General features: G+C 30.8%; 2 protein-coding genes across 2 annotated transcripts; one reads left to right on the forward strand and one right to left on the reverse strand.

The window, feature by feature from the left end:
- The first annotated feature begins 4,943 nt into the window (after positions 1-4,943).
- On the forward strand, positions 4,944-6,985 carry LOC120091354 (strigolactone esterase D14-like). Its single transcript, XM_039049352.1, has 2 exons — positions 4,944-5,439; positions 6,218-6,985. The coding sequence occupies exons 1-2, from the start codon at positions 5,045-5,047 to the stop codon at positions 6,684-6,686; spliced, it is 864 nt and encodes a 287-aa protein (XP_038905280.1). The 5' UTR covers positions 4,944-5,044; the 3' UTR covers positions 6,687-6,985.
- Positions 6,986-10,657: 3,672 nt separating this feature from the next.
- On the reverse strand, positions 10,658-11,664 carry LOC120090822. Its single transcript, XM_039048530.1, has 3 exons — positions 11,455-11,664; positions 11,077-11,391; positions 10,658-10,978 (listed from the first exon to the last, which is right to left on the reverse strand). Exons 1-3 carry the CDS (start codon positions 11,662-11,664, stop codon positions 10,658-10,660), a joined length of 846 nt encoding a protein of 281 aa, XP_038904458.1.
- Between the last annotated feature and the right edge of the window lie 745 nt (positions 11,665-12,409).

Consider the following 12,409-nt stretch of genomic DNA (forward strand, 5'->3'; position numbering starts at 1 on the left):
ATTGAATGTATTAGAATTGGTGATCAAGGAAGGTTTAGTTACAAGGGTAGTGACGAAAGCCGCCTTGATTCCGATCCGATTGAACTAAAGGGGAATTCTATTATAGAAATAACCTGTTTATGCTCGCTTAAGGTTTATGTGATTTAATTATACCAGGTACATAGACGTAGTCCAAGTGGGAGATTGTTAGACATATTTAAATAATAATATATTTAATTAAAGTATGGGCTATATATGTTGATCAATAATTTATCACATTGGGTTATTTTATTAGATTGAGCCCTATTATGTGATCTAATTAATTAAGGCACTCGATTTCTAATTGAGTATGGGCTTAATGGGTAGAAGTCTATTCCTAGTTAATTAGGGTTTAATGGGATCCTAATTGAACTAGTATATAAAGAGACTTTAGGGCTATGGTCCCCAACATACCAAAATAATTAGCCGTCAGTCTTTTTTTAATCCACTAAAGGCATTCGGAGTTTTGGTTGGGAAGACCCGATATGTTATTATTCTTGACAATTTGTCATGAATGATCCTAGGGTTAAATCTATTCAACATAGATTTAAATATTTATGCTAACATATTTCCTCTTTATTTCTTACAATAAGTTGCATCTTTTTAAGTACGATGGTTGAATGCTTAGTTAATTTTTTTTAAAAAAAAAATCCTAAAAACTATTTTTTTAGTTTTCAAAATTTGGCTTGGTTTTTTAAACCATTGATAAAAAATAAATAACAAAAAGAAATTTGAAGGTGGAAGTAGTGTCTATAAGCTTCATTTTAAAAAACAACAAAAATCAAATGGTAACCAAATATGGTGTAAGATGTTTTGAAGTTTAAACCCGATTTGCGATCAAGTTTTAGATGTCTTCTAAGATTGTACTACGGGTATTGTAAAGAAGAAACTTTGTTCATATTTCTGTCTAATATCAGGGTTAGATTTTCCAGTTCATTAAATTTATACCATTAGAAAATTCTCTTAATTCTGCTGGGAAGAAATCTTCTTGTATTAACGAGAAACGTAACGGCATGGAATTGGATGATGAGACAATCTCTATCACGTAAGGGTGGGGATGAATATTTGACTTTCAGGGCCAGAGTATAATTTAAAAAAATCTTTAAATTTGAGTGCACATCACTTTCTTCGTATTCAAAATTATTTCGTAATATTTCTAAATAATTCAAAAATTGAAATTAATTTAATATTTAATTTTACACTTTTAAATATAATTCATTTCATCAAAATTGATTTTGAATAATTAAAAATATATGTTGTATAACGATTTTAACAATTTTAGAATCATTCTTAAACATATCTTTAATCGTAAGAACAAAAACAATGGTATTTAGAAATTCATAGCCATGGAGGTCAAGTTAGAAAAGCAATGAATGGATATGGTAAATAAATTTGATTATAATTTAAACAATGGTTTAAAATGTGTTTGATATTATACATTTATAAATCATAAAATTAGTTGTAGTTATCCAATAATATTTAGTTGGCAATAAACTATTATTAATTTATTTATGAATATGATCTATGTTAAAAAAATTATATAATTATTATTTTGTAATATTATATAATTTATAATAATTTACACGATACATATTATATTTTTTAAAAAATGAATTGAGTTTATAACTTGATATTTTGTATTTCTAAATGTTTTTATCTTTATTTAATGTAATTTTATGTTTTAAAATTTAAAATTCCAAATCTGAATACGATAAAAAACATAAAAATGTTGTTTGTAGATTTTTTTTTTACTATTTGGATCTAGAATTCACATACAGTTTTAAAAACGAAATCTAGATTATCTGTCAAATACATATTTATCAAATTTAATGAATTTGAAAACATAAAACAGAATCCGAGCAATAGAATCCGCAATAAGAAACAAAAAGCATCGACTTTCTGGAGTTAATACATGGACCCTCCCTCAATAGTAAAAAGAAATGTGGCAGAAATTGAATGGTTCATGGCTGAAGAGTTGCTTTTAGATACTGCAAGTAATAAATAAATAAAATGTAGTAATCAAATTATCCAAATAAGGCTTCTCATGGATTGAGAAATTTTTACTTGATTTGTGAAAGTTAAGCATGATATTAAATTATTAAGCGTGTTGATCAAAATATCAGTAACCCTTTCCATTGGTTTGATGTACAAATTCTTGCAATTAGGGGTATTCGTGGGTTGGATTGAATGACTTTTTAGATCTGACCTAATTGTTCGATTGTAAATTTTTTTCAACCTAAATAATACTCGTTAAAAAATGAACCCAACCCAACCCAATCATAATCATGAAATATATTTGGGTTGGGTTGGTTTTATAAAAATAAGTGAAAGGTTAATATGTAAAAGTTCGATTTAACTATTTTCATATATGAATTAAGATTAACAACTTAATTTAAATTTATACAATGTATAATCTTTTTTCAAAGTGCAAAAAAAAAATATATATATTTTTAAGAGTTGTTGAAAAATAAATTATCCAAAAAACTGATAAAATTAAAAAAAAAAACTAAAATAAATATATGTATATCTAATTGTACATAAACAAAAAAAAATAAATTACATTTTAAAGTTAATAATAAGTTCGGGTTGGTTTGAGTTATTTTAGGTGACTCATGAACCAACCCAACCCATAAAATTTTCATTTATTTGAATCCAACCCAACCCAAACTGAATGAGTTGGGTTGGATTGATCGATTTTTTCAGGTAATTGAGTTTATTTGAACACCCCTAATTATAATATTCTCATCCAGGCTTTCAATTGTAGCACGTACGGTCTCTAGAAGATCTTCAATTTATTGACATAGCTCATTGAGCCACCTTAATCTCTAAACTAAATTGAGTAAAGACCATATTAACTCAAATCAATTTATTGCAATTAACCAAGTTTGATCTTTGAAAATTTATTTATTTAGTTTGTAGACTTTCAAAAGTGTTTAATGGTTTTTGAACCTTATATTTTGTGTCTAGTATGTTCTAAGCTTTCAATTAATATATTCAAAGTAATTGATAATTGATCTATTTGGTACAACATGAATTTTATGCGTAATGAAACCTTAGAATTTCAAATTTATGTATTTATAGACATGTGAATTCAAAAAAGAGTACGTTAAGAATATATCGATACAAAATTGAAAAATATTAGAAGCCTATTGGTTAAAATTAGAAGTTTTAGCATCTATCATATTTTTTAAAGTTTAGAAACTTAATAGACTTAAAGTTGAAAATTTGTAAATCTATTAGTCACTTTCTTAAAATATAATAAAGACCTATTTGATACAAAATTAAAAAATTAGTATCCCATTATAGGCTAAATTCATAATTCTTTTAATACCATAGAGATTTTTTTCCCTAAGTATAACAACAAAGAACAATAGAGCTTAAAGACAAATGTAATCGCCCATAGAGGGCAATCATCAAGCCACATAACCAAATGTTGAAATCTACAAGCATAAGAAGCTAAATCAAGAGCTACATTACTCTACGATTTACCCAAAGAAAATTAGGAATAGAGCCACGAAAATAGATATCTCGAATAGCATTAGCGAAAATCTAAATATCATTCGCTTGTCTAGTATTCCCAACCAGAAGGTTCTAAAGTATTTTAGAATCAGTTTCTATCCAAAGCGGGAAAATGTCAGCTTCAAGCACTCTAGAAAGACCATTAAATATGATAATGACCTTAATGAGCTCCATCCAGGACCCGTCATAGAAAAGTGATTCTCCAAAACAAGTATATAACATCATCATCCTTATCACGAACAATGGTATTGATGTCCACATCACTATTTCGAATGGTTTGGTTGAAATTCACTTCGAAAGAAATTGAATAGAGATCAGTCTCTTCTATAATATCTCAATGGTTAATACATACTACATGTTGATTCAACTGTAATTGTGTAAATTTCATTTGCCTCAAGAGAAGCATTAAATGAGCACAGCAGGGAAGGATAAGTAGAGAAGTTGAAACAGCTTTCTTTCACTATCAATGGGCCAATAAGCATTAAATTCAAAAAGTGGATTGCAATAAACTTTAGTAAATAGATGGGCAACTTTGTTGGACTGTATTTATGATGTTATTTGCACTTTCTGTCTTTAACCAAACCGGACCAGTCCAATAAGAATGTATCTTCCCTTGAGGAACAAAACTAAATACAAAATTACATAAAAACACAACTCACAAGCAAAAAAAAACAAGTTTAACCCTTTTTGTGGTTCCAAATACTCTTGTCCATTGTTTTCTGTTTTCTTATGTGAGTAAAGTGATTCCCCATTTTGATGGGAAATGAATGTAAGGTTCGAGTTTATAACAAGTTGATGTGTAATTAATGACACGTTTCTAATGTCATGCTTTGTGTTCTTGAGTTAGAGAGAACAATATAGATCAATGCCTATTTTTTAGATTTGTTTTTATTCTCATTTTAAGCTTTTCATCATAATTACAATTGTAGCGTGTGTGGTTCAACTTTAAGGGCCATGAAGGTATCTACCAAAAATTTTTTTAGTATAATTATAGAGGTGAGAGATCGAACTTCCAACTTGTAGAGTGAAAGATCATGTCAATTATCGTTGAGTTAAGTTTACTTTGATATCTAACCACTATTTATTGATGAAAATGTACAAACTAAAGACACAATTTATAATTATAAAGATTATTGAACTTAATTCGGTCCATTCATTTATGAAATGTACAAATTATACCTAGGGATTAAAAAATTGTTATCAAGGACTAATCTAAATAAGTTTTAAATGCTAGGTTGGAGATCCAAATGATTTTTTTCCCCTTAAAAACAACCTAAAAAATCAATTTATTTAAAATTTCCAAGATTTGCCTTCTTTTAACAACAAACTCAATTAAAAATATGATACAAAAATATCTCGAGTAAACCCTTTTTCTACTATAATATAAATACATAACTAATACAACTAGTACATCCAACTCTAAAGCTTTATATCTACATTCCATTCAATCTCCATTTCCTCAAACATATTCTCCTTGAAAAAGCAAAAGACAAAAGACAAAATCAAAATGTATGGTGGATTCAACTGTGGAGCTGGATCAGCCTTTGCTGAAGCTCTTAAGGTCAATGTGTATGGCAATGGCACCGAGACGCTCGTGTTGGCGCACGGGTTTGGCTCGGATCAAAGCGCTTGGCACTACATGATTCCCTATCTTGCTTGCTTCTTCAAAGTGGTGGTTTTTGACTTGGTTTTTTCTCCAAATGTGAAGCTTGAGCTTTATGATGAGAGGAAGTACTCAAGTTTTGATGGATATGCCAAAGATTTGGTGTGTGTTCTTGATCATCTCCATGTTAAGAGAACTATTTATGTCGGACATTCCATGTCTGCTATGGTTGGATGTGTTGCTGCAACCTATAGGCCTCAACTCTTTCACCATCTTATATTGTTGAATGCCTCACCAAGGTAATTACCTCTCTAAAACTTTATTTTGTTTTTGTTTTGTTGGATAAAGAATTAAAGTGGTTATTAAGGTGTACTTAAAGGATCTTTTTTTCGCTACTTTGTTTCGTTGGATAAAGAATCAAGATTAAAGGAGGTCTTGTATTGGTTTGATCCTCTTTAATTTTTCTATTTTTGTTGGATAATGAAATCAAGATCATAAAATATTAAGACAATTTATTTTTCCTTCTCACTTAATATGAGAAGATGTACGAATTTTCCTTATTCGACCTCTTTACTTCTCCATTGTTGGATATTTTGTTTTTAAGTGAAAAATATTTCCCTCAAAAGCACTTCATTTTTATTTTTCTTAAATTTGTAAAAATTTTGTTTATTAAAAACTGCTTTTAATGGGTAAAATCACTTTCTAAAACTTTTAACCAAATATTAAAATTTTGGATGAAAAAGGAAAACAATTTTAATAATCTCCATGAGCACTATAAAAAGTATGCCAAACTTCTCATCATCAAATTTTCCATTTTATACCAAAATATAAAACATCTAAAGAGGTTTAAATCTTGAGTTATTGTTTTAAATGGTAAAACTATTAAAAATATTTTTAAATATAGTAAAATGTTACTATCTATCCGTGATGACATCAATTAGTGTCTATCACGAATAAACAGTGACATTTTGTTATATTTTTTTTTTGTAAATAAGTTGACTCATTTTCCTATATTTGAAAACAATTTTTAATCTTTATGATTTTGATTATTCTACTGTCATTTTTTTTTTACCTTAGGTATCTCAATGCTGAAGGATATTTTGGGGGATTTAAAAGGCCACAAGTTGATGAAATTTTCAAACAAATGGATAATAACTTCACAAAATGGGTCAAAGAATTTGCTCCATTTGCAGTGAGAGTAAATGATTCTAAAGCAATGGCAGAGTTTGAGCATTCTTTGGGAAGAATGAACCCAAAAATTGCTCTTAATGTTGCAAAAATGGTGTTTTTAAGTGACTTAAGAAAGCTTCTACCAAAAGTAAGGACTCCCACATCCATTATTCTTACAGAAAAGGACAATATTGTCCCAAAATCAGTTGCATTTTTCATGAAATCAAATATGGGTGGCAATTCAAATGTGAAAATATTGAAATCTGAAGGCCATTTCCCTCAACTAACAGCTTATCCTCAGCTTTTGAAAGTTCTGAGTAAAGTTCTTAAACTCAAGGAGTACAAGAATTATTCTCGAGACGAGACAACGGATTGAGCTCGTTATCGTTCGTGATATCAATAATCGACCGAACAGGGGATCTCACTTGAAAATTCAGTTGAATTTCTATCATATGTGTGTTTGTTGTTTGAAGAGAATTATTAAATTGATCAAGTTATCTTTGGTTTTTCATTAAATTTATTTTCATGTTGGTTGTGTAATGTAAACATCATTATGTTTGACCATAGCTTTCTTGGACTCTCAGCTATATATTTATTACAAAAAGAGATGTCTAAAAAAGGGGATGAATTGAATGTATTATTTTAAAATGCTTTAGTCAATATAATTTGAAATCACTCTAGATCTACACCAACCAACCACCGGGAGTTATTAAACAGTTGATGCTATGAAAGAAATGACTTCAAAATGGAGTTTCAAAATATAGACAAATAAAAAAACATAAAATATAAAACAATAAAGAATAATTGACACACAAATTTATTTGGTCACTAACAATTTTATTAAAGAGAATTGTTGGAATGCCTTGAATTTGTTTGTTAGTGCTTCGAACAACCAAGTACAGGGGTCTCGCTGACCGTATTTAGCAAACCTATTCAAAATTCGTATTTAGCATATTTATTTATTTGTAATTATTTATGATTATGACCCCAAGGTTTAGAATAGTGCGCTATATAAACTCTCTAACCCTAAAGGCGTCGTTTTGATGTAATTTTCTGAAAACATTCTCTCTAATAATACCGTTCTCCTTCCCGTGGACGTAGCTAACATACCGTAAGTGAACTATGTATATCTATGTGTCGATCTTCTCTATCTCTACGTTCTTTTTTGTGTTCTTTAATTGTCGATTTTCGTAACAAGAATAATTCAGATTACAGAACATATGCTGCTCTAGGATTAGAGAGTTTCTCTAGACCCTATGGTAAAAATCATAAATAATGTAAACATGCCAAATACGAAAATAACTTAGGTTTGGAGAGCAACCCCACCAAGAGCATATCACCCTTAAAATCTGTAGTTGATCGTTCATAGCACTAGATAAATAGATTGAAAGCATTCTAAGAGAGATATTGTTGCCAAGATGGGAAAATAGACTATGGAGGATAAAGAGCAAGGTTTCATTTTAAATTTGCAAATAGAAAAAAAAGTTGCAAATAATAAAAAGCATTTATAAAAAAATGCTATAAGATCAATTTATGATATGAAATTAAAGGCATTGAGAGAGTTCTAATATACCCCAAATGATATGAAATCAAAGAAACTGAGAAAAGCTCTGGTACTAGAAATGACTTGGAAAACATTTGTAAGAACAAACACCTTTTGAACACACATGACAACTCCTCCCCACATATGGGAATTTGGTATCAATGCCCAAATGAAAAATTACTCTCTTTTTAGAATGAGCATCTACTTGCGTCATTGTTGGTGAAATTATAGCAAACTTTCGAATGGTGGCCCTTGATAGACACTTTTCGCAAATTACTCTAATTAACTCGACACTTGATTCTACTCTCGCTCGATCTCTTTTACTTGTTTTCGATTCTTGTTTCATTATAGAGATAGAGTACAGATGAGTAAATAAGTTATGTTTCTGTTCAAATTTAAAATATATAGAGCAAGAATCGAGAATGAGTAACGAGTGCGATAGCGGAAGCAAGTGTCGAGTCAACGAGAGTAAGAGTGCAGCGAGATTGAGTGTCAAGGGTCACTACACATATTTCACAGGGTTGTTATACGATAATTTCACCATATAATGAAACACGCAGAAGGTAAAAAAAACTAATTAGTTCGTCCTTTTTATTTGGATCCTAAAAAAGGGTCATCCATACAAAATTTTTTACACCTATATAGTAGACATGAAGCGACTTAGGGAAAATAAGAAAGGACTAAATCTTGATGGTCAAAGCTTTGAATAGAGAGAACTCGTCCTCAATCAAAAGTTGAAACACTTTGTAAGTTTGATGCTTAATTGAATGTTTTTAAGGAATATATAATCTAGGTAACATTACTTTTTTGGTCTTTGAGTTTTGAAAGTATAGATACATTTATTTTCTCGTGTTTTAAATTAGTCATTTTAGTGCATGAGTTTTCAAGAAGGTCATTCTACTAATAAAACTATTACACTTAATCAGAAATTTAACTACACAAGCTGGTGTGGCAAGATCACATTGAACAAAAAAATTATATTTTTTAATCCTTCATTATTCTCTCTCAAGATAAGAAATTTCACTAAAAGTGACCAATATGAAACATGAGGGATCAAATGTACTTATAATTTAAAATTCTGAGTCCAAAAAGGTAATTTTTCCTACCATTTAATTAGAAGAGATTGAATAACAAGTCATTTGAGTTGATGACATTTCTAATCCTTACTGGTCAGTATTTAAAGTAATTTTTATTCCAAAGAACTGAATTATTACAGGAGAGCATCTCATTTCCTTATATTCATCTCTTGGAATTCCTCCCAAAACTTCTAATTATTCTTGTGGATTTGATCATATAAATTTGGAAAGATTAAATTATAGCATTTTGGAGATAACTCTGAAATGATTAAAATCACTTTAATCATTTAAAAATATAAAATTTAAAAATAAATTATTTTTGAGTGATTAAAAGTGTGTTTTGAAGTAATTTTCAACATAATAAACAAGCTCGACTTGATAGAAATAAAAGATGATCGACTTGATTTTGTTAATGAACAATAACAATCATTTTAACATAACAATCATTTAAAATCACTTCCAAATATGCTCGACCTGATTTTGTTAATAAACGCGAGACAGATTGTAATAGTGGGGAAAACATAGTAAGAAAAGAGAAACATGTTGTAGGTGTAAAAGCAGGCTAGTGGTACTCCCATAATACATTTTGAAATATATAATAGAATGACATTTTTGTAATTAATTTTAATAGAAATAAAAGATAGTAAAAAACTTAATTAACTATAATTTTTTAACACTATAAATAGAAAATGTAAAACAAAATCGTAGTCAAAAATATAAATTTTGAAACATAGAAATTACATAGAATCAAAATTTGAAAAAACGATAGGATGACTCGTCACTCGATATGCGGATGTTAAACAGAAAGCACTGTCAATAACTATAACAAGAAAAATACCAACAACAAGTAAACAAGTAAAGGCACACATTAGTTGGTAACCTAGTTCGGTGATAAACACTTTGGCACTTGGCAGTGTCTGAGACTCCAATCACGACGATATCTTTCCTCACGTTAGCGAACTCCCTTCACTGATGAATCTTAGGATCTCTCTAAGATGGAGAACTCCTCCTCCGAAGCTGAGACTTAAGCTCCCCCTAAAACTGAGAATCCCTTCTATGGCAGTTGTGGCTTAGGCTCCCTCTACGACATTGAAAATCTTCGATGTGTTGCACTCAACGGATGAACAACTTGCACAACGGAATAGTGAGCAAATGAACAAGAACAAGATGTAGAATAGTGTGGCCGAAGTATAGAAATCATCTTGCTTAATTAAACAAATGTGACGACTCTAAATAGTATGCAAAACTTTCTTTAAAAGATGGAATCCAAATAAAGGAAACGAGTCCTCATTTGGAATAAAAAGTCATGCTTCAAAAAAAGAACATATCGGATTAAATATCACAATCGGATATTTTCAGGTAAGAAAAATATTCTGATGTCACAACTAGATTTTAAGGCTTTTTGTGAGACATCTGCAGAACCATTATCTTAGAGAAAATTATAAAGCCAATAAACTATATCTCCAACAAAACTCCCCCTTTGGCTTATATTCTTTTTATAGGCAGGACAAAACAAACTACTATTCAACAATAAGCGTCCTGACAAAAATAATAACATCAATAGTAAAACAAAAAATAAGCCAAAACATATCAGTCCCCAGAGCAAACAAAAAACAAACCAAAATCATGAACAAAATTTAGAACCATAACCAACTAAGAACAACATTCAGATATAATTGAAACTGACCAACCACTCCCCCTTTCTAGCTGTAAAAAAAACCAAAAACATTAACTCCGTGGTTGAGAAGAGGAAGCTTCTACATCCCTAGACAAGACAAACCACATAATCAATAAAACCTTATCCACTTCAGCTTTTCTCTCCTGAAGCTGGTGCACCAAAGACTCAAGGTCATGAGATTCAACAGAAAGCAGTTGGAGAATATGACCACTAAACGAAGAAGCCATTATTTGACTTGAGCCATCAAGATGATAAGTTATCGTGGTAGTATTTAGATCAAGAACATAGTGGCCCTGTAGGAGCTTAGGGTCGATGGAGAAAAGACTTGAAAATGGTCCAATAACTTCTAAAGCAGTGAAAAGATCAGGCTTCTGGGATAATAGGATACCACATATAAGGCAAGGAAAACAAATAGACAATTCAAGAGTTGTGGACCCATGTGTCATTTAATCTGGTTGAGTACAAATACATCATAATTGAACTGTGCTCTAGTCCCAACTTGATACATCAAAGTAGCAAGAGCAATGGATAAACTAGATTTATGCGAAGAAGGGCACCAGCTATAAATCCCAATCCTATGCAGAAGAGTATATTTAACATTTAAACCAGCTGTAGGCAATTGACCCCTTCGTGGCCAAGTGGAACGAGCTTCTCCAATCAATTCAAACACCAAATCTCTTAGAGAAGGATGTTGTTTCCTCACATTTTCAGGCACATTTCGACAAAGAAATTGGTTGATCACGGTAGCAGAGAAAACAAACGAATGGCGCCTAATGTGTACCCTCTAAAAATCTGGGCTAGCTGAATCAAAAAAATTTGAAAAAAGATTCACAATGAATTCACGCACCAGTGGGGGATAGTAGGGTCCTAAGTTCAAAACAGTTCTTTCAAGACTAGCAGTTTGAATCAACTCCATAGACTTAACACACTTTTGAGTACAATCAGATAATTCTTTCTCATGCACAATATTACGTTTAACTACATACTTCCATAGGCTTGCACTTTCTTCAGTGTGAAAAGAGACCCCATCTAAAGGCACAAAGGGAACATTAGACATGGATGGCTATTTTCTTTTGGTCTGAGTCGTGAACCTAGTGACTCGAGCAAAACTTGTAGCTTCATTGTTTGAGCTACTCTTGAAACCCTAGTCAAAGGCTTCCTCAGAAGCAGTTTGCTCAGTATCATTATTAGATGACTCAGAGGAGGTATCAACACTAACATTAACAACGCTAGAAATACTAGCACCAACAACAGCTTTCTTAGATCAAAGAGCAGCAATTGATATTGTCTTCATCATTAGAATGAGTGGAGTGGAGAGAATTCTCATGACTCGGATAGTTAGATTCAGTGGCAACTTTAGATTCAACAATATTTTTCAAATTCTCAGGAGTCGTAGAGCAAATCAGCATTATCAAGATTTTGATTTGGTAAAGTGGAAGACTCATACGGAGTCTTGACATTTTCTTCAATAGTTTGAGCCTCGTCACTAGGCCCATTACCAATGATAGCCAAAACCATAGGAGCACATTACGAATCAATAACATTGAGAACAAAGGAGGTAAAAACGATATTCTCAACGATATACTTTAAAATAATTTCATAAGAAGCATTCATACCTTCAATTCCTTCTAACTCAACAGTAGTCTCAACATTACCAAGTACTGACATTACAGTTGAAGTAAGAACAAACATTTTTTCAGACTCATAACAACCCAGAATAGTAACATTAGAACCCAAATCAGAGGTAGAAGTATGAACAGAAGCATCAACAAAACCAGAACCAGATTCAAGATTATCAGCAA

This window comes from Benincasa hispida, chromosome 11, assembly GCF_009727055.1.
Source record: "Benincasa hispida cultivar B227 chromosome 11, ASM972705v1, whole genome shotgun sequence".
Classification (NCBI taxonomy): Eukaryota; Viridiplantae; Streptophyta; class Magnoliopsida; order Cucurbitales; family Cucurbitaceae; genus Benincasa; species Benincasa hispida.

Excerpts from the sequence above, each read along its gene's own strand:
- LOC120091354 (XM_039049352.1), top strand. The coding sequence starts at position 5,045 with ATGTATGGTGGATTCAACTGTGGAGCTGGATCAGCCTTTGCTGAAGCT. Across the intron at positions 5,440-6,217 it reads TTGTTGAATGCCTCACCAAG|GTATCTCAATGCTGAAGGAT; the intron begins GTAATTACCTCT and ends TTTTTACCTTAG.
- LOC120090822 (XM_039048530.1), bottom strand. The coding sequence starts at position 11,664 with ATGTCTAATGTTCCCTTTGTGCCTTTAGATGGGGTCTCTTTTCACACT. Across the intron at positions 11,392-11,454 it reads GACCCTACTATCCCCCACTG|AGGGTACACATTAGGCGCCA; the intron begins GTGCGTGAATTC and ends CCAGATTTTTAG. Across the intron at positions 10,979-11,076 it reads GAGCACAGTTCAATTATGAT|AAGCCTGATCTTTTCACTGC; the intron begins GTATTTGTACTC and ends CTATTATCCCAG.